This window comes from Boleophthalmus pectinirostris, unplaced genomic scaffold (assembly GCF_026225935.1).
Source record: "Boleophthalmus pectinirostris isolate CB_2022bp ecotype Guang Dong unplaced genomic scaffold, ASM2622593v1 HiC_scaffold_7, whole genome shotgun sequence".
In the NCBI taxonomy this organism is placed as follows: Eukaryota; Metazoa; Chordata; class Actinopteri; order Gobiiformes; family Gobiidae; genus Boleophthalmus; species Boleophthalmus pectinirostris.
In genome coordinates, this window is record NW_026571473.1 from 40,947,402 (window position 1) to 40,969,504 (window position 22,103).

The 22,103-nt window shown below is 47.8% G+C and overlaps 1 protein-coding gene across 2 annotated transcripts in view; it reads right to left on the reverse strand.

Annotated features, from left to right (window-relative positions):
- Positions 1-1,320: 1,320 nt before the first annotated feature.
- LOC110167870 (cAMP-specific 3',5'-cyclic phosphodiesterase 4D-like) overlaps positions 1,321-22,103 on the reverse strand; it is a 32,952-nt gene continuing 12,169 nt past the window's right edge. The window contains exons 1-9 of one of the 2 annotated variants that reach the window (XM_055164815.1): positions 20,121-20,485; positions 18,655-18,824; positions 16,832-16,930; positions 16,552-16,716; positions 15,845-15,944; positions 14,148-14,302; positions 12,804-12,926; positions 11,677-11,859; positions 1,321-8,772 (exon numbers count right to left, since the gene is read on the reverse strand). In XM_055164815.1, coding sequence (XP_055020790.1) covers positions 8,221-8,772; positions 11,677-11,859; positions 12,804-12,926; positions 14,148-14,302; positions 15,845-15,944; positions 16,552-16,716; positions 16,832-16,930; positions 18,655-18,824; positions 20,121-20,169 — 1,596 coding nt within the window. In that variant the 5' untranslated portion in view covers positions 20,170-20,485 and the 3' untranslated portion in view covers positions 1,321-8,220. Of the gene's footprint in view, positions 8,773-11,676; positions 11,860-12,803; positions 12,927-14,147; positions 14,303-15,844; positions 15,945-16,551; positions 16,717-16,831; positions 16,931-18,654; positions 18,825-20,120; positions 20,486-22,103 lie in introns of those variants that run through there. The other variant, XM_055164814.1, reaches the window with a different exon arrangement.

Here is a 22,103-nt window from a genome sequence, read left to right on the forward strand (position 1 = left end):
GTTTGTCTGCAAAGCGCGATCGGGCAACTGCCGCGTTTAACTCCGTGAGGTGCAGAGCTGAACCGCTCCTTTCTCCTGCGTCACCTCCAAGACCAACCCCACAGTGAGACCTGGTTCAGTTCTGGTTTAGTCCTGGTTCAGTCGTGGTTTAGTCCTCCTCTTCAGTCCTGGGTTAGTCCTGGTTTAGTCCTGGTTTAGTCCTGATTTAGTCCTGGTTTAGACCTGGTTTAGTCCTGGTTTAGTCCTGGTTTAGTCTTGGTTCAGTCTGTGGTGTGGGCAGTGCAAAAGTTTGATATAATCTCGGGTTAACGGGCAGGTGTGGTCCTGTCCTGGCGGGTGTGGTCCTGTCCTGGCGGGTGTGGTCCTGTCCTGGCGGGTGTGGTCCTGTCCTGGCAAGTGTGGTCCTGTCCTGGCAGGTGTGGTCCTGTCCTGGCGGGTGCGGTCCTGTCCTGGCGGGTGCGGTCCTGTCCTGGCAAGTGCGGTCCTGTCCTGGCAGGTGTGGTCCTGTCCTGGCGGGTGCGGTCCTGTCCTGGCGGGTGTGGTCCTGTCCTGGCGGGTGTGGTCCTGTCCTGGCAGGTGCGGTCCTGTCCTGGCAGGTGGTCCTGTCTGGCGGTCCTGTCCTGGCGGGTGCGGTCCTGTCCTGGCGGGTGCGGTCCTGTCCTGGCAGGTGCGGTCCTGTCCTGGCAGGTCCTGGCGGGTGCGTCCTGTCCCTGTCCTGTCCTGGCAGGTGTGGTCCTGTCCTGGCAGGTGTGGTCCTGTCCTGGCAGGTGCGGTCCTGTCCTGGCGGTCCTGTCCTGGCAGGTGTGGTCCTGTCCTGGCAGGTGCAGGACTCTGTGCTGTCGGCTCCATTACAGAATAAATGAATCTTCAGTTTGTTACATAAAGAAGGAGGAAAATAACAAAAGGACGACAGCAGCAACAAGTTTGAAGAAGGAAGTAAAAAGTGTTGCACCTGTCGATCCTGTCGGAGAAAAGTGTATAAAGTTTGTGCTGAGGTTTTACAGACTTAAAACAGACAGAATAATTGTAAAATATAAAGTTGATACTTGGTGGATTTCACCTGTCGCAGGTTATTTTTAGAACATAACCCCACGATAAACGAGGGACACTGAACTCTCACCTCAGCCTGTGCACATGGACTCACACTTGTCCCGACCGCGACGGAAAACGGAGAATTTCTTGTCCAAGTCGTTGTTAAATGTGCATTTGTGTTTGGTATGTTTCAGACTGACCCACTGTTTGTGTCTCGCTCCTTCTGAGTCACAGACGAGAGACGCTCAGTTTAATGAACGATACTGAAAACCCGGACATTTGCATCACTTTATAAAAAAAAAAAACCCGGACGCCCCTGGACATGACGCAAAATACGGACACGTCCAGGGAAAACGGACGTTTGGTCGCCCTAGTTTACACAATGTTCACCAGCCTCAGACTCATTCACAGTCTCCAACGAGTCTTTATTCTCGTAATATTACAACTTCTTCTGGCTTCGACTTTATCTTTTTAAAAAAAAATTTATTTAAGCCATATACTCCGTCGTATTAATGAACATAAAAAAAAAACAAAAAAAAAAAACATCTCCGTAAAGAAAAGCATTTTAAATTCGACCCTCCTCCACCACCAGAAAAGTTACACAATGCAGCTTTACAAAAAGGTTCCAGTAGTTTGGCTCCTGCTGATTTTTAACACCACGGCGCGAAGCTGACATCGTTTCTTTCCACAAACAAACAAACAAACAAACAAACAAACAAAGTCCTGATTTCTGCTCAAACATCAAAAGTTGGTCTGTGTCTCCGTGTTGGTTTTGGTTCGTTTTGGGCGTTTCCTCTTCGAATATTGCGAGAGTTCGTTTTTTTACCGTTTCCCGTCTGGTCCAGGTTCGGGTCGGGGTGGGGGGGGGGGGGGTTTGAACCTGGGACCTTCTGGTCGCGGTGAGGCGGTTCTAAGCCCTTTGTGACGAAGAGCCCAAAGGGTAAAGTGCTACTGCGAAACTGGAGGCACCGGATACAAAAAGCACACGGACACACACGGACCGTAGACTGTGCACACAGACGGAGCGGCGGAGTGCGGCGGCACCGCGGCAACGACGGCGTCCGGCTCCAAACGAAGCTCATCGAGGCCAGCACTAGAATCAAATCTGAAGTTGAACCCATGATGGCGAATCCGTGTGTCAAAACCAAAAAGAAGAAACGAAAAAACAACTATTTTCTTCATTATTTGTCTCCAAAACCAAAATGAAAAAACAGATAATGATAAATGTTTGATGGACAAAAAAAACGATAACGACCGTTTCCCTTTTACGTGACTTAAACTCTGATGCTGGACTGAACCAGGACTAAACCGTTTTCAGTCCTAGTCTGGTCCCAGTCTCAGTCTTAGTCCCAGTCCTGGTCTGGTCCCGGTCTCAGTCCCAGTCTTGGTCCCAGCACCGGTCTGGTCCTGGTCTAAGTTGTGGTCTCAGTCCCGGTCTGGTCCAAAACCTGGTTTACTCCTGGTTCAGTCCTGTTAAGTCCTGGTTTCGTCCTGGTTTAGACCTGGTTCAGTCCTGGTCCGGTCCTGGTCTCAGTTCCGGTCTGGTCCTGAACCTGGTTCACTCCTGGTTCAGTCCTGGTTAAGTTCTGGTTCAGTTCTGGTTCAGTCCTGGTTCAGTCCTGGTTTAGACCTGGTTTAGTCCTGATCCGGCCCTGGTCTCAGTCCAGGTCTCAGTCCCAGTCTCGGTCCTGGTCCCAGTCTGGTCCTGGTCTCAATCCTGGGCTCCATTCTGGTCTCAGTACCGGTCTCTGTCCCGGTCCTGGACTCAGTCCTTGGTCCCGGTCTAAGTCCTGGTCCCAGTCCCGGTCTGGTCCCGAACCTGGTTCAGTCCTGGTTCAGTCCTGGTTTAGTCCAGGTTCAGTCCTGGTTTAGTCCTGGTTCAGTCCTGGTTTAGTCCTGGTTTCATTTATAAACAAACGTGTTTCCAAACGTCTTCTTGGTTTGTGACGTAAGCGTGAATAGAGTAAATTTGGAGAAGAGTTATTTTATTTTTGGAAATCTAAGCTTAAGTATCATAGCAACCAAAGAGCCAATCAGGGACAGGGTTGTTGAAGCTTAGCAACGCTGTCGATCAAACCTGACGGGAGCGACTTCGGAGAAAACAGGATGAGCAGATCGAGATTTAAAGACGAAACAGCGAAACAAAAACCCGGGATCGTGACGAGTTTGATGTGACAGATTGACGGGCGACGCTTTTTCAATAGAAACCGAACTGGAGCCAGAGTCGATGGAGCCGGCAGCGCGTCCGTGCTCGTTTCGTGTTGGGGACCGCGGCGGCGCTTGGCGAGTTAAACTACGTCCGTTTCTATAAACAGTCTACGGGACGGACAGACACAGACACACGTTTAAAATAGTCTCTGGTAGAAAAATAAAGCTGGAGGTTTTTACAGATGACGTCTCGTGTCCGTTCGGCTACAATTTCCTCTTTTTTTTCCTCGTCTTTCCTCTTTCCGTTTCATTTAAAGGGTTTGATCCAAAGTCCCCGAGGTATGTCCAGTTTTTCCCCCCGAAAGTCCACGTCCAGAAGGTCCGAGAAGGTCCGGCTACAGAAGTTTGTCCCCTTGTCGCCCTGAGCAGACTCCAGCTGCAGGCGCCCATCAGGTCTTCCGCAAAAAAACGACAACGGAGCGAACAGAGCGAGTCCGAGTTTCTCACGGACAGACCAGAGTTCGTGTGGACCGGAAAAGTTTGGAAAATGGGAAAATATCCGATCGGAATCACGATGAAAACGGAATTAAACGTGCTTAAAGGTGCATCGTGGAGCGTCCGTCAAACACTTTTCTCCGTGTAAAACGCTATCGCTTTGTCTGGAATGTTTCACAGTACGGCTTTAAACCTTCCTGTCGTCATGGAGACCAAACCGGACCAAGTTACAAGCGAGATCTGCGGAGAGGCGACCCCATCTACAGTCTGTTTTTCTAGGGATTTTTCAGCTCTAATCAACGTTTGTACTTGAATAAACGTAAAGCAGATCTGTTTAATGTCACACTGTGGAACATTCCAGGCAGGAAGAACGGCGTCTCCATAGAAACGAGCAGATTCTCAACCCAAAAAAGTTACACAATGCACCTTTAAGCACTGGTCCAATGCCGTAGAAGGGAAATACGAAGAGTTTTGTATTTATTCCGAAACGAGAATAAAATCTACTCTTCTATTATTGCATTATTAGACTTTTAAACCTACTTCTGGGTATTTAAAGCTGCATTGTGTAACTTTTTCTGGTGGAGAACCCGTCAAATGTGGTTGTAGTCGATGTTTTGATCTGTTTTGTTTTCGTAGTTCTGCAAAACGACCGAATAAAACTACTACTATTACTAAATCCTTTACTCCGTGGACATGTCATTGATACGTGGTTCCTCCTGGCTGGAATGTTCCACAGTATGGCATTAAATCTTTCTGTCGTCATGGAGACCAAGCCGGACAGAGTTACAGGCAAGATCTGTGGAGAGGCGACCCCGCTCACAGTCAGAACGTCTGTTGTTCTAGGGAATTTTTCAGCTATAATCAACATTTGTTCTGTTTAAAAGTCACACTATGGGACATTCCAGGCAGGAGGAGCGGCGTATCCATGGAAACGAGCAGATTCTCAACCAAAAAAAGTTACACAATGCATCTTTAAGCACTGGTCCGATGCCAGAATACACATCAGCTCTTGTGGTAGAAGGAAAATACGAATAGAATCTACTTTTCTATATCGCATTATCAGTCTTTAAAACTACTTCTGGGTATTTAAAGCTGCATTGTGTAACTTTTCTGGTGGAAGGCAAGTCAGGTGTGGTTGTAGTCAGTGTTTTTTTTTTTGTGTGTTTTTTTTTGCGGTGCTGCAAAACGACCGAATAAAACTACAACTACTAAATGCTTGTCTCTGTAGACATGTTATAGCTTTGTCTGGAATGTTCCACAGTATGGCTTTAAACCTTCCTATCGTCATGGAGACCAAACCAGACCTACTAACAGGTGAGATCTGTGGAGAGGTGACCCCCGTCTACAGTCAGAATGTTTGTTTTTCTAGATAATCTTCAGCTTTAATAAAAATCTGTACTTGGATAAACGTAAAGCAGATCTGTTTAATGTCACACTGCGGAACATTCCAGGCAGGAGGAACGACGTATCCATAGCAACGAGCAGGTGACGGACAAGTTAACACAATGCAACTTGAAGTCATCGACAAGTGACAAAAGTTCAAAGTGTAAAACGCTCTGGTCTGACGATGAGAAACTCCAAAACTCCAAATCATTTCCAAAACAATAAATCCAAAATCCAAAAAAAAAAAAAAAAAAAAAAAAAAAGGTTCGTAATTCCAAATCTTTCCCGTCGTCGCGTAGAAATAAACTCGGAGGAAGACTTTTCCTTTACTGCAGTTTGAGACGATCACAGCCGTGTGCGTGGGGCAGCTACAGAGGAGTCTCCCGCGGGTGCTCCGGGTCGTTCCCGCGGGTGCTCCGGGTCGTTCCCGTGGGTGCTCCTGGATCCTGCGTCCGGTCGTTCCCGCAGGCGCGCCGGTGTTTCCCGCGGGCGCTCCGGTCTTTCCCGCGGGCGCTCCAGGGTCCTGCGTTGGGTCTTTCCCACGGGAACGGTCGGTCCAGTCTCCCACGGGAACTCCCCAGGGCTGGATTTGTCCCATGGGTGCTCCCTGATCCAGTCTCCCGCGGGTGCGTCGTCTCCCGCGGGTGCTGTACGTCTATAGAAGGGTGTCTCCAGTTTAAAGGGACTCTGGTGATTCTACAGACTTCATGTTTTTGGGATAAAAAAAAAAAAGCCTGATCCCGTCTCCCGCGGCAACAGCAAAGAGCTTTATGATTTCTCGAGATTTTTCACTGCGATTTCAACTCGATTTCACGCTCGTATTTTTCTTTTTCTGAGGCAAAACGATCCACAACGGAAATAATAACGGAATTTATCTCATTTATTTATTTCCCCCCCAGAGCAAAAAATAAAACATAAATAAATACAAATGAAATAAATATTAAAATATAACAAAAACGGTGGACTATTTTTGCCCCGAAACAGGAAAATAAACGAGCCTGAAACGCCAACGAAATCGCACGTTATTGCACTTGAACTCGGGTTAAATCTACATTCATTCGTTGTCAGATTATTTTGACGTTTGAAAAATAAAATTAAAAAATATTGGCGAAGTTAAAAAAAAAAAATCATATAATATAAAAAAAATAAAAAAAATCCAGACCAAAAAATCTAAACTCGATTCATTTAAAGTGCGTTTGACAGTTTAAACTATTAAATTCTAGAAACGACAATGTAAACAAAGACAAAAACGTGACTAAATAGACGTTTTTCAAGACTGTCGGGTAAACGTAATGTCCGGCTATTTTTTTTCTGTGTCAAAATGTGCTTCATAAATCTGCCTCATCACCAAATCTTCAACCAACAAACTCCACAAACGATAAACATTCTTTATGAACAATTTATCCACAAAGATCAAGAGAAGAAAGAACAAAACTTAAAGGAAACAACGACGAGCCAGAGGTGAGACTTACAAGTCGTGACCTGGACTCAAGTCAGACTCGAGTCTCTATTTTTAGGACTTGAGACTTGAGTTGATAAAATGGACTAAGACTTGGGACTCGACTTGGACTTGAAGATCAGTGACTTGAGAAGCTCTTTTAAATCTGAATTCTTTCTGTTCTGACTGTAAAGATTCACACTAAGATCTTGTCAAGACAAGTAAAAAGGAAAAGTTTACATTTCTACAACTCTTATAAACTCTATAAATACTCAAAACAATCACAGTAGATTTATATATAAGAACAATTAAATTTCTAATCATATAAATTGCAGAAATCTAAGCTATATTTGGTACTTTGGTTTTAAGACTTGAAATGAGTCGAAGCTCAAAGCAGACGGACTCGAGACTCGACTTGAACTTATGGACCAGTGACTCGAGACTCGACTTGGACTTGCTTGACTTTGACTTGGGACTTGACTCGGACTTGAGGTCAAAGACTCGAGACTTACTGTACTTGAGACTTGCAAAACTAATATTATGATCATGAATAAAACAGAAGGAACTTCTTCACTCAGTCTGATTCTAGAATTAAAATTTAAAATCGTATTCATGATGTCGATACTTTTGTAGATAAACAGATTTGTGGGGGTTAGCTCTATGTTCCCTCAGCCCTAACATTTTTATCAAAATTTAACTCTTAAGTCAAGTCATTTTTATTTTTATTGGTGGTTTTTCAGACGATTTTGGTTTTCCAGATTTTCCCTTTTGATCATGTTGTACTTTATCATGACAAATCCAAAAGGTAATTTCACAAATGTCGAACCTGGTATTTTAAATTGCTGATAAAACCAAAGAATTCACTGTAATAAAACATATTTTTGCATTTTAACAATATAAACTTTAGCTGCCCCCCATCTGTATTAATTAATTTTGATCTATAGGATGATGTGACCAGCAATACCACATTTAAAGGGATGATTCAGAGTCATTTTAGTCTAGAATCGTTTGCTCCACGACTTCTACATCACATCTGACGTCAACTGCTGCTGGAGAAAAGGTCGGGTGTAATTCACGACCAAATTGGGAGAAATTGCGATAAAATCTGATGAAAATTGATGATAAAGGAAATGTGTCGTTGTTCGTCTTTAAGTTTTGTTCTTTCTTCTCTTGATCGTTGTGGATAAATTGTTCGTGTTAAAATGTTTCTCCTTTGTGGAGTTTGTTGGTTGAAGATTTGGTGATGGGGCAGATTTATGAAGCTGCTGGAGAAAACAACACACATTTACACTGTTTGACACAGAAAACCAAAACCGGAAGTTACGTTTACCTGATATTGTTGTGAAAAACGTCTATTCCATAATAGTTCTGATTAGACTCATAAAAATAAATGACATCGCTTTTATTTTGTTGAAGGTTTAAAGTGGTTTAAAGGTTTAAAAAGTCCTTGTTTGTGCGTAAATTCTCTCTACGTTTCGGCGTTTTCCTGTTGACGACATAAACAGAGCGATTCTGTTTTAAAACTCAGCGCTACTTTCTATATTTTTGTACTTTTTATTTTCTACTTTTCTTCACAAACTGCTGCAAACTGATAAATATCGACGACAGAGACTCTCCGCCGAACCGACTCAGAATTATCCCGATGTTTGAACCTGTCAGATGCACTTTAAACGTGGGCGGGGTCGTTGCTGTTGCCGCGGCGACGGGCCAGGCCTCGCGGCTCGTTATGTGGCCCCCTGGTGGTCGGGGGAGTCGAGCGTCCTGGGGGGGCGGGGGCTGCGCACGGACATGGACGCCAGGCTGCGGGCCGGGTGCGGCGACGGCGGCCTGTAGCGGCTGTTGGAGGCGCGGGGGTCCAGCGGCGACAGGGACGGCAGGGACGACAGGTGACGCCCGCCCCTCCTCTCCTGCTGCTGCTGCTCCGGGTCGGACGTCGCCGCCGCCGCCTCCTCCTCCTCCTCCTCCTCGCTCTCCTCCTCCAGCGTCAGCTCGAACTGGAACTTGTCGGCGGACGGGGTGTGCGGGTGGGTCGGGGTCGTGGTCTGGTGGGCGGCGTTGGCGTTGGCGGCGTTCTGGTTGGCGTGGGCGGGGTTCTGGTTGGCGTGGGCGGGCTGGCTGTGCTCCTCGGGGCTGGTGGGCGAGGGGCTGCGGGGGATCATGCTCTGGTACCACTCCCTGTTGTCCTCCAGCGTGTCCAGAATGTCCTGGGCGTCCGGGTGAACCAGGTCGGCCCACGTCTCCCACAGCGGGTGCACGATGTAGTCGATGAAGCCCACCTGACGAAGAGACGGACACAGAGGAGGGTTAAACTACACCGTCATGGACATAGAATTTAAGACCAGAACTTAAAAATCAAAAACTGGGACACTCGGTTTGAGGTTGGTGATAATAAAATTGTGAAGCGAGTCTGTGATTAAGGAAAATTGTTCTGCATAGTCACATTTTCTTTGTGTTTGGTCATTTTTAAGCAGATTTTCTGTATTTTACCTCAACAGTTGACCTCTCTTTATGGTTGGCAGGGATCAGATTGGTCAAAAACAGTGACACTCGGGACATTTCTTGTATAAAACTGGGACAAATCACTGTTTTTAGATAAAAACTTGACTCGGCTCGACTTTTAACTGGAACCTGGACACACGAAGGCTCATCTGTTTCAGCCTCGCTCCATTGGCTCCCAGTGTCTTTAGAGTCAATTTTAAAATTCTTTTATTTACTTTAAATGTTTGCACGGCCTAGCACCCTCCTACCTCGCTGATCTGATTCACCCTTACGCCCCGTCTCGCACTCTCGGGTCAGCAGACCAGCTCCAGCTCGCCATCCCAAAAAGACTAAACATAAAAGCTTTGTGGGGATCATGCATTTTCTGCTGCTGCGTCACGGCTGACGAACCCATTTCCATTAGAGATTAGACGGGCGGAGTCTGTACCTGTTCTTGAAGGTTGTATAGAGGATTTTTTAAGGGAAGAGAAATACAGCGACAGTCCATTTTCAAATGTTGTGCTTGTGTGACACCACCTTCCTCCTCCACAGCCTCAGTAGAAACATCTCCTCCCGCCTCTTTACTCTAGAAATCATGTTTGTTTACATCCAGTGCGCGTTCAGAATCACTGTTGAAGTGACTTGTCTAGAAATATTTTAGCGACCGACGCGTCAGTTTTTAGACCCTTCGTCTGCTTCATTCGCACCATCGCTGGAAGGAATCTCCAAGAATCACTTCAGTTTGTCTTCGCTCCTTTTCCCCTTTTCTTCTTTCAGTGACCCTGAAAACTGACTTTCTTTTGCGGCGAACTGGTCGTGGATTCTCGTCGGCCGTCTCAACAAACTTTGTGCGAATTGCAAGGAAGTGACAGTTTGAAAAAGCCTCTAAGAACCGCCGCATAAACCACGTAATCCCTGCGCGCCAGTGAGTCAATTACACTAGAAACGTAGCTAGTTTGATTGACAACCTAACAACCAATAGATAAAGAGGGAGCCTCGTTTTCTATTGGCTGATGTTTATCTGGCCTCATTACATCCACAGTTGATAGATTTTCATTCTTTGTTTTTTTTTTTTTTTTTGGTCATCATAATTACAAGGCTGCTGCGTCCCTGTAATGGTATTTTAAACTTTCAATGACAATATGAAACAAACAAAAAGAAAATCCTCCATACAACCTTTAAATCACTTCTAAAATCATGTCTCGTCCCATCTCTATTAGTTTGTTAGTTCATTTGTGTTTGTTCTTGTGTTCTGACCCGGCTCTACTGCACGGTTAGTTAGTTAGTTAGTGTTCAAACCTGCCTTTTCTCCACAGTTAGTCTAGGTTAGTTTGTTAGTCTAGGTTAGTTAATTAGTTAGTTTGTTTGGGTCCATGTTTTAGACCCCGAGATACTTGAGCTCCTTCACTTGAGGCAGGACTCATGAGCTCTGGGTAATGACTGAAAGGACGAGATCGCCAATACAAGCGTCACAAGTGAGTTTCCTCCGCAGGGTGTCTGGGCGTCTCCCTTAGAGATACAGTGAGGAGCTCGGAGTAGAGCCGCTGCTCCTCCGCGTGGAGAGGAGCGGCTGAGGGGAGGACGTCTGTTCTGATGTCTCCTGAGAGAGATGCCCAGGAGACATCAGAACAGACGTGTTCATGTCCCATCGGGAGGACCCAGGACACACTGGAGGGACGATGTCTCTGGACTGGCCTGGGAACACCTCGGGGTCCCTCTGAAGGAGCTGAAGGAAGTGTCCAGGGTGAAGGAAGTCTGGGAGTCTCTGCTTAGACTGAAGCCCCCACAACCCGGCCCCAAATAAGAGGAAGAACATGGATGGATGGGTCTGTGTTTTAACCTGGCTCTTGTCCACAGTCAGAGTTAGACAGTTATTTAGTTTTGGTTCGTGTTTGTGATTTGACTCTTCTCCACAGACGCGTTGTCTTTGTCACACATGTGTTGGTGGTGGGTAAGTTAGTTTATAAAGGTTAGTTAGTTGAGTTAGTTTGTTAGTTCTGGTGTCCTGACCTGGCTCTTCTCCGCAGTTAGTTAGTTAGTTAGGGTTCACATTCTTGCTCTACTCCACATTTAGTTTGGGTTAGTAACTTAGTCTGGGTTAGTTGGGGTTGTAGTCTATGTTTTGTTTTGTTTTGTTTTGTAGTGCTGCAAAATGACCAAATAAACTACTACTACTACTGGTTAGTTAGTTAGTCTGGGTTAGTTCTGGTGTCCTGACCTGGCTCTTCTCCACAGTTAGTTTGGGTTAGTTTTCGTATCCTGACCTGGCTCTTCTCCACAGAGGCGTTGTCCTTGTCGCACATGTGTCAGTCGAGGTGGGTTAGTTAGTTCGTTACTTGTTAGTTAAAGTTTGTGTTAGTTCTGGTGTCCTGACCTGGCTCTTCTCCACAGTTAGTTTGGGTTAGTTAGAGTTAGTTTGTGTTAGTTAGTGTTAGTTCTGGTGTCCTGACCTGGCTCTTCTCCACAGAGGCGTTGTCTTTGTCACACATGTGTCAGTCGAGGTGGGTTAGTTAGTTCGTTAGTTGTTAGTGAGAGTCTGTTTTAGTTCTGGTGTCCTGACCTGGCTCTTCTCCACAGTTAGTTTGGGTTAGTTAGAGTTATTTTGTGTTAGTTTGTGTTAGTTCTGGTGTCCTGACCTGGCTCTTCTCCACAGTTAGTTTGGGTTAGTTAGAGTTAGTTTGTGTTAGTTCTGGTGTCCTGACCTGGCTCTTCTCCACAGAGGCGTTGTCCTTGTCGCACATGGGGCTGATCTCCATGCCCTTGTCCCTCTCGCGGTCGCCCTGAGTGAAGAACTCCACCATGATGCGGTCGGTCCACTGTCGGTACAGCTCCAGAGGTTTGGTGGGGTTACTCAGGTCGGCACAGTGCACCATGTTCTGCAGAACCTGGACCAGACGCAACAACAACCAACATCAACGTCAACATTTATAAACACTTTTATTTAAGACTGGGAGGATCTGGACTCGGTGACAGTGGCTTTACGATTTATCAAGATTTATCACTGTGATCTGACTGATTTGAACTCGATTTCAACTTTCAGTTTCACTTTTCGGTTTAAAGAGACTCTGGTGATTCTACAGACCTCATGTTTTTGGAGAGAAAAGCCTGATCCTGTCTCTCACGGCAACAGCAAAGAGCTTTAAGATTTCTCAAGATTTTTCACTGTGATTTCAACTTGATTTCAACTTGATTTCAGCTTGATTTCTGGTTCATATTTTTCTTTTCTAATGCCAAAACGATCCACAAGTGAAATAATAATCAACTTAGTCTCATTAAAAAAAAAATCCCAAGTAAAAAATAAAACATAAATAAATACAAATGAAATAAATATTAAAATTAAATAAAAAAGTGGAAAATTTTGCCTCAAAACAGAAAAATAAATGAGCTTGATATATCTAAATGTCAATCAAATCATTATTTTGACATTTGAAATAAAAATACAAATAAAAAAAATTGCCAAAGTAAAAAAAAAAAAAAAACTTAACATAAATAATATACATTTATTAATTAATTAAAATAAAATAAATAAATAATAAATTAATTTAAATAAATAATATAAAATAAATAAAAAATATAAAATAATATATTAAAAATCCAGACTAAATCTTGATCCATTTAAAGTGCATAAATAAGACAGTCTCTACTTTCAGGTGTTCTCCAAACCCAAAGGTCAGAGGATCGATTCCCGCTCAGACTAAATTCTGTCATTGTGTCCTTAGGCAAGACACTTCTCACATCGCCTAGTAGTATTGTATAGTTTTCACAAAGAGATTCATTCCCCCTGACTCCAGTTTTTTTCCAGATTTCCCGTCCCTCTCGGTCTCAGTACCTGTATCCGGTCGGAGTAGTTGTCCAGGAGCAGAACTCCCAGACTCGTCACCTTCTTCGTCTCCACCATCGTCTTCATGTCGGCCAGAAAGTTCATGTGTTTGGACATGTCAGTGGCCAGCACCTGGACACACGCTCAGGTCAGAGAAGGAACGGACAGAAAATACAGAGACACTGGCTTAAGTGGTAGGGATGCACCGATACCTTTTTTTTTTTTTTTTACCGATACACATTCGAGTATAATCAGTGCATCCCTATATAGCAGTTTAGTTTTGACCATGTTATGTGTGTAATTATGTAATTCTTCATTGTTTCTTTCTCATTAGTGAAGTCAAAGTGAAACTGGAACTAACAATTCAGACTGAAATATCTGAATTATCCTTTCAGTGGTAAAAGTCCTAGAGCAATATCAAACAGTGAGTGTGTTCACAGCACATCAGTATCGCGGTTATTATCCACATCCTGGTTCTGTCAGTATTCGTGTTACTGTGTTTACATGCACAGAGAGAAACCGGGACACTCATCTCCCCGTGCACATGAACAAATGGAGTGTCCCGGTCTCAAATGCACAAGTACAAAAAATAACTTTATTTAATTTAATTTAATTCATTAATTAATTTAACACCCATGAGCTCCTTTAGAAGCTTGGTAGGTTCCTAACCAGCAGTAAGGAGCAAGGAGATATCCCACAATCCACTGCACAGATCAAACCCAACGATTCCAAACATTGTACAAGTTCAACACTGCAGCAGATTTTTTATTTAAAACTTCTGCATAAATAAACTCAACTTTACAACATCTAAACCAGAACGACTCTAGAGCCACATCAGCCCGTTTGACATTATAATGTTTTTAATTCAGCTTTGACACATTTGTTTACGTTTTACACAAACTAAACTTAAAACCACATGACTCATTTGCATAAACTATAAGCGCTAATTAAAACAGTTCTTTCCTTGTGTCGCTGATGTGGTTCAGCTTCTGTCGGACTAAAGGACACAGTGACTCAGTGGAATATGAGTGTTCTCTCTGTGACAGAGGATGTGCTGATGATGATGATGAGTCTGTTCTGTTCTGGTTCATGTTAAACTTTTCATACGTATGCAGGTCATACGAGTGCAGATTATACGTGTGCAGGTTCAACGCAGATCTTTATATTCGGGATACTGCGTATACATGAACAGTATCCCAGTTACTATCGGAATATCTCAGCTACAATATCCCGGTTTCTCATAACCGGGACACTGGCTTATTCAGGACACTAAAACCAGGAGAAAATTGTATCTACATGCACCATGACGAAACCTGGATATTCAAAAAACCCGATCACAATGGAGCTGCTCACCATGTCGATGACCATCTTACGCAGCGAGTCCTTCTGCTTCTTGCTCAGGTTCTGGAAGATGTTGCAGTTGTCCTCCTGCAGAAGTTTGAAGCCCACGGCCAGATGATGGTTCTCCAGCACGGAGGCGTCGTTGTACATGAGGGCGAGCTCCGAACCTGCACGCAGCACCAAGACAAACGACACGCTCAGATACAGAAGAATCAACTAAACTAAAGAACGTAAACAGATGCAGGAGAGGAAGAGAGGAGCAGAGGAGGAGAGGAGGAAACAGAGAAGGAGAAGAGCAAAAGAGACAGAAGAGCTGAGAAGAAGAGGAACAGAGGAGAGGAGCAGAAGAGGAGAGGAGGAGACAGAGAAGGAGACGAGGAGACAGATGAGGAGATAGAGGAGGAGACAGAGGAGGAGACAGAGAAGGAGACAGAGAAGGAGAGGAGACAGAGAAGGAGGCAGAGGAGGAAAGAAGGAGACGGAGGAGGAGACAGAGAAGGAGAGGAGACAGAGAAGCAGAGAAGGAGGCAGAGGAGGAAAGAAGGAGACGGAGGAGGAGACAGAGAAGGAGAGGAGACAGAGAAGGAGAGAAGGGGACAGAGGAGGAGAGGAGACAGAGAAGCAGAGAAGGAGACAGAGAAGGAGAGGAGACAGAGACAGAGAAGGAGACAGAGAAGGAGAGGAGACAGAGAAGACAGAGAAGGAGAGGAGACAGAGAAGCAGAGAAGGAGGCAGAGGAGGAAGGAAGGAGACAGAGGAGGAGACAGAGAAGGAGAGGAGACAGAGACAGAGAAGGAGACAGAGAAGATGACATAGGAGGAGACAGAGAAGGAGGCAGAGAAGGAGAGAAGGAGACAGAGAAGGAGACAAAGAAGGAGAGAAGAAGACAGACAAGGAGACAGAGGAGCAGAGAAGGAAACAGAGAAGGAGACAGAGAAGGAAACAGAGAAGGAGACAGAGAAAGAAACAGAAAAGGAAACAGAGAAGGAGACAGAGAAGGAAACAGAGAAGGAGACAGAGAAGGAGACAGAGAAGGAAACAGAGAAGGAAGAGACAGAGAAGGAAACAGAAGGAAACAGAGAAGGAACAGAGAAGGAAACAGAGAAGGAGACAGAGAAGGAAACAGAGAAGGAGACAGAGAAGGAAACAGAGAAGGAGACAGAGAAGGAAACGGAGAAGGAAACAGAGAAGGAAACAGAGAAGGAGACAGAGAAGGAAACAGAGAAGGAGACAGAGAAGGAAACAGAGAAGAGGAAACGAGAAAGAGAAGAAGACAGAAGAAGGAGACAGAGAAGAAACGGAGAAGGAACAGAAGAGAAGGAACAGAGAAGAAACAGAGAAGGAAACAGAGAAGAAACAGAGAAGGAAACAGGAGAAACGGAGAAGAAACGGAGAAGGACAGGAGAAGGAGACAGAGAAGGAGACAGAGAAGGAAACAGAGAAGGAGACAGAGAAGGAAACAGAGAAGGAGACAGAGAAGGAAACGGAGAAGGAGACAGAAGAAGGAGACAGAGAAGGAAACGGAGAAGGAGACAGAAGGAACAGAGAAGGAAACAGAGAAGGAGACAGAGAAGGAAACAGAGAAGGAGACAGAAGAAGGAGACAGAGAAGGAAACAGAGAAGAAACAGAGAGACAGAAGAAGGAGACAGAGAAGGAAACGGAGGAGCAGAGGAGAAGACAGAGGAACCAGGAGAGAAGATGGACTGACTGGTGTTGATGAGGAACTGGTTGGTGACTCCTGGGTGGTCGACGTCGTGGATGGCGCTGGCGAAGAGCACGGCCATGATCTCCAGGTCTGTGAACACGGCCTGAAGCACAAGACACACGAGAACTTTCATGAGCTGCTGCTGAACTTCTGTGTGCGCCTGGTTCCTTGTGGGTTCTTGTATCTGTAGATGTTTTTGTGGTTCTTATGTTCATGGTTCTTGTCTGCGGTTCTTCTGTGTGAGCCTGGTTCTTGTGGTTCCTTGTGTCTGTAGATGTTCTTTTAGTTCTTATGTTCATGGCTCTCATGTGTGGTTCTTCTATGTGCCTGGTTCTTGTGGTTCCTTGTGTCTGTAGATGTTCTTTTAGTTCTTATGTTCATGGCTCTCATGTGTGGTTCTTCTATGTGCCTGGTTCTTGTGGTTCCTTGTGTCTGTAGATGTTCTTGTGGTTCTTACGTTTGTGGTTCTTCTTGTGTATGGTTCTTCTGTGTGAGCCTGGTTCCTTTGGGTTCTTGTGGTTCCTTGTGTCTGTAGATGTTCTTGTGGATCTTATGTTCATGGTTCTTCTGTGTGTGCCTGGTTCTTGTGGTTCCTTGTGTCTGTAGATGTTCTTTTCGTTCTTATGTTCATGGTTGTTGTGTGTGGTTCTTCTGTGTGTGCCTGGTTCTTGTGGGTTCTTGTGGTTCCTTGTGTGTGCAGATGTTCTCACCTGCAGAGCGGGCGTGGAGAGCAGCACGTGCGTGGACTGGACCACGTCTGCCGCGTGGATGTTGTTGTGGTAGGCGACGTCGCTGTGGTAATGGTCCTCCAGGGTCATCATGAAGGTCAGGAACGTGTCTGTGGGAATCTGGAAGGTCTTCAGAAGATCACGCTCCTGGAGACGAAAGAACAGTGAATGTTCCACAGACCATCTGAGACTACGACGCCAAATCCTCAGATGTGGTGGACAAAAGTTCCCGCTCGGTGCTCGGACATGGAGCCGTCCGTACCTGGAAGATGGAGTACATGACGACCGTGAGGGGGCGGTTTCCGGAAAACTCTGCGATTTTAAAAATGTCCAGACCCCAGCGGTTTATGTCCTCGATCTCCTGAAACAGAAAAGGTCAGAGGTGAGTCAGGTCACGACACGGTGGTTTTCCATGAAGCGAGTCAAAGTGAAAGTCTGACTTATTTGGTCAGTCCAGGTTTATCAAAGCCTCAGTTCCACCAAAGTGACCAGAGGTGACCAGAGGTGACAAGAGGTGACCTGAGGTGACCTGAGTTGCTGCAGTAACAAGCATGCGGAAAGGCAAAAGGACAAATTCGATTTGTCAACTGGACAAAAATTTATTTGGTCGAAACCGTTTCTCAGCTCATCCAAGCTGCTTCTTCAGCTCTGGTCAGACGCTGGTGGACACTTCCTTATATCTGTCTACAGGAGGAGCTAACTACACTGAAACTACACTGAAACTACTCTGGAACTAACACACACACTTGTTTACAGTTTGTGTTTGAGTGTGGGGTCAGCAGAATCATTCATGGCCAAAATGGAGCTTTCACGCCTCTGGTCCTGACCTGGATACACCGACAGTAGGGACAAGCCTAATAACAAACACAAACTGTAAACAAGTGTGTGTTAGTTCCAGAGTAGTTTCAGTGTAGTTTCAGTGTAGTTTCAGTGTAGTTAGCTCCTCCCTGCAGACAGATATAAGGAAGTGGGATGCCAGTGGCAAAAAACTGTCGTTGTGTCCTTAGGCAAGACACTTCACCCACATTGCCCAGTATGAAAGTGGTGTGAGTGTGAGTGATGGTGGTGGTGGGAGGGGCCGATGGCGCAGATTGGCAGCCTCGCTTCCGTCAGTCTGCCCCAGGGCAGCTGTGGCTACAGTAGTAGTTTACACCACTGAGTGTGGAGTGACTGAAGAATGAACTGTAAAGCACTTTGTAGATCTTGAAAGGTGCTGTATAAATGATCAATCAATCAATCAATCAATCAATCAAGTGTCCACCAGCGTCTGACCAGAACTGAAGAAGCAGCTTGGACGATTTGAGAAACGTGTTGGACCAAGTAAACGTTTGTCCGGTAGTTTTCCTGAACGACTGGGGGGGGGGGGTTCAGCAGGGTCTCGTGGGGGGGGGGTCTTACCTGGGACAGCAGGGTCTCGTGGGGGGGGGGTGTCTTACCTGGGACAGCGGGGTCTCGTGGGGGGGGGGGTCTTACCTGGGACAGCGGGGTCTCGTGTGGGGGGGGGGTTACCTGGGACAGCGGGGGTCTCGTGGGGGGGGGGGTCTTACCTGGGACAGCGGGGTCTCGTGGGGGGGGTGTCTTACCTGGGACAGCGGGGTCTCGTGGGGGGGGGTCTTACCTGGGACAGCGGGGTCTCGTGGGGGGGGTGTCTTACCTGGGACAGCAGGGTCTCGTGGGGGGGGGGTCTTACCTGGGACAGCAGGGTCTCGGGGGGGGGGGTGTTACCTGGGACAGCGGGGTCTCGTGGGGGGGGGGGGGGGGGGGGGGGGGTCTTACCTGGGACAGCGGGGTCTCGTGGGGGGGGGGGGGTCTTACCTGGGACAGCAGGGTCTCGTGGGGGGGGGGTCTTACCTGGGACAGCGGGGTCTCGTGGGGGGGGGGTCTTACCTGGGACAGCGGGGTCTCGTGGGGGGGGGGGGGGGTCTTACCTGGGACAGCAGGGTCTCGTGGGGGGGGGGGTCTTACCTGGGACAGCGGGGTCTCGTGGGGGGGGGGGGGGTCTTACCTGGGACAGCAGGGTCTCGTGGGGGGGGGGGGGGGGGGGTTACCTGGGACAGCAGGGTCTCGTGGGGGGGGGGGTCTTACCTGGGACAGCAGGGTCTCGTGGGGGGTGGTGACTCCGAACCTCGGGATGGAGCAGGACGGGACCAGACTTGGACTGGACGTGGGCTTCTTCACTCCACTGATCTGGGACATGGGACGTTTCTCCTTCTCCTTCGGGGGCGGAGCCAGGATCTCCACATCATGCTGCTTATCTAAAGACCAGAGAGACCAGAGTGACCAGAGTCAGACCTGGACCTGACCTGGACCTGACCTCACAGAGACCAGAGAGACCACAGAGTCAGACCCGGACCCGACCCGGACCCGACCTGGACCCGACCTGGACCCGACCTGGACCCGACCTGGACCCGACCTGGACCCAACCTCACAGAGACCAGAGAGACCAGAGTCAGACCCGGACCCGGACCCGACCTGGACCCGACCTGGACCCGACCTGGACCCGACCTCACAGAGACCAGAGAGACCAGAGTCAGACCTGGACCCGACCCGGACCCGACCTGGACCCGACCTCACAGAGACCAGACAGACCAGAGTCAGACCTGGACCCGACCTGGACCCGACCCGGACCCGACCTGGACCCGACCTCACAGAGACCACAGAGTCAGACCTGGACCCGACCTGGACCCGACCTGGACCCAACCTGGACCCAACCTCACAGAGACCACAGAGTCAGACCTGGACCCGACCTGGACCCGACCTGGACCCGACCTGGACCCGACCTCACAGAGACCAGAGAGTAAGACCTGGACCATGATGGACCTGGGACTAAACCAGGACAGAACCAGGAGTAAACCAGGTCTAAGCCAGGATTAAAAACCAGAACTAAACCAGGACTCAACCAGGTCTAAACCAGGTCTAAACCAAGACTAAACCAGGACTAAACCAGGACTAAACCAGGTCTAAACCAAGACTAAACCAAGACTAAACCAAGACTAAACCAGGACTAAACCAGTCTAAACCAAGACTAAACCAGGATTAAACCAGAGCTAAACCAGAACTGAACTAGGACTAAACTAGGACTGAACCAGGACTAAACTAGGAACCAGGACTGAACCAGGACTAAACCAGGACTAAAATATCTCGTCGCTCGATGGTTTAAACAAAATCCTGGAATCGAAGCGTCTCCAGACACGGGGGAAGAAACACGCAAACGCCGCACGCTCCGGGAATCGAACCGGGAACCTTCTCGTCACGAGGAAAATCCGCTCCGCTTTTTTTTTTTTTTTTTTTTTTTAGCACTTGTAACTCGCCCGGTGACAGATCCCGCGTTTCCCCGGAGCCGAACCGCGAATCCACGACCAAAATGACTCATCCGCCGTCCCCTCGCCGTCCCCTCGCCGTCCCCTCGCCGCCGTCCCCGTCCCCTCGCCGTCCCCTCGCCGTCCCCTCGCCGTCCCTCGCCGTCCGTCCTCGCCGTCCCCTCGCCGTCCCCTCGCCGTCCCCTCGCCGTCTCCGTCCTCCGTCCTCCTTCCTCCGTCCTCGTTCCTCACCTCGCTCATCGTGCCTCCTCTTCCTCGCTGCCCAAACGCGTCTGTTCATCTCCGATCGCGGAAACGCCGGGGAGAGCGGGATTCCTCGTCTCCATGGCGTCAGAGCGGAGGAGAGGCGAGCGCGGAGGGGTCCATCTCCTCACCGACCGACCGACCGCCGCCGCTGTCGCCGCCGCCGTGTGCTGCTCAGACACAACGCTCTCTCTCTCTCTCTCCTTTCTCTCCTCCTCCTCGCACTCGCTCTCTCGCTCCGTGTGTCTGCTCTCTCTCTCTCTCTCTCCTCCTGCTCAGTCTCTCCTTCTCTCACTCTCTTCTATCTCTCTCCATCCCCCCTTCCTCCCTCCCTTCTCTCTCTCTCCCTCTCCCCTATCTCTCCTTCCCTCCTTCTCTTTTTCTCTCCCTCCTCTTTCCCTCCTTCTCTCTTTCTCTTTCCCTCCCTCATCCTTCCCTTCTTCTCGCTCTCCCTTATCTCTCTCTCTCCCCCCCTCATCCTTAACTTCTTCTCTCTCCTCCCCTCCCTCCTCCTTTTCTCTCTCTCTCTCTCTCCCCATCTCTCTTTCTCTCCTTCTCTCTCACCTATTGCTATTTCCTTCTCTCCTTCTATCTGTCTGTCTCCTCTCTCCCATCTCTCTCTCTCTCTCTCTCACCTCTAACTCTCTCCCTCCCTCTCTTTCTCTCTCTCTCCCCCTCCCCTCTCTCTTTCTCCCTCTCTCTTTCTCTCTCTCTCTTCTCTCTCTCTCTTTCTCTCTCTCTCCGTGGTGGATGATCTTGCAGCCTGTTGCCACGGTAACGCCACACACAAAGTCTGGGAATGTCTGCTCCATCGCTCGCCCGCTCCCTCCATCCCCCCCTCTCTCTCTCTCTCTCGGGTGAGAGATGGAAAAATCCCCCCCCCCCCCCCCCCCCCCCCCGCCCCCCCCCCCCCCCCCCCCCCCCAAAACACCCACGAGTCTTTGTTTTGGTCTGAACACGAACGAACGAAAAAATACTACAGACCAAAACCAGGACTGAACCAGGACTGAACCAGGACTGAAACCAGGACTAAACCAGGACTTAAACCAGGACTAAACCAGGACTAAACCAGACTAAACCAGGACTGAACCAGACTGAACCACTAAACCAGGGGAACCAGGACTAAACCAGACTAAACCAAGACTAAAAAGAAGACTAAACCAGGACTAAAACAAGACTAAACCAGGACTAAAACAAGACCAAACCAGGACTAAAACAAGACTAAACCAGGGCTAAACCAGGACTAAACCAGGACTGAACCAGGACAGAACCAGGACTAAACCAGGACTGAACCAGGACTAAACCAGACTAAACCAGGACTGAACCAGGACTAAACCAGGACTAAACCAAGACTAAAACAAGACTAAACCAGGACTAAAACAAGACTTAACCAGGACTAAAACAGGACTAAAGCAGGACTAAACCAGGGCTAAACCAGGACTAAACCAGGACTAAACCAGGACTGAACCAGGACTAAACCAAGACTAAAACAAGACTGAACCAGGACAGAACCAGGACTGAACCAGGACTAAACCAGGACTGAACCAGGACTAAACCAGGAATGAACCAGGACTAAACCAGGACTAAACCAAGACTAAAACAAGACTAAACCAGGACTAAACCAGGACTAAACCAGGACTAAACCAGGACTAAACCAGGGCTAAACCAAGACTGAACCAGGACAGAACCAGGACAGAACCAGGACTAAAACAGGACTAAAACAGGACTAAAACAGGACTAAACCAGGTCTCTTCTTTAAGAGCGGGTGTGGGACTTTGAGGAGCGGGTGTGGGACTCTGAGGAGCGGGTGTGGGACTCTGAGGAGGACTCTGAGGGGTGTGGGACTCTGAGGAGCGGGTGTGGGACTCTGAGGAGCGGGTTGGGACTTTGAGGAGGGTGTGGGACTCTGAGGAGCGGGTGTGGACTTGAGTGGGACTTTGAGGAGCGGGTGTGGGACTTTGAGGAGCGGGT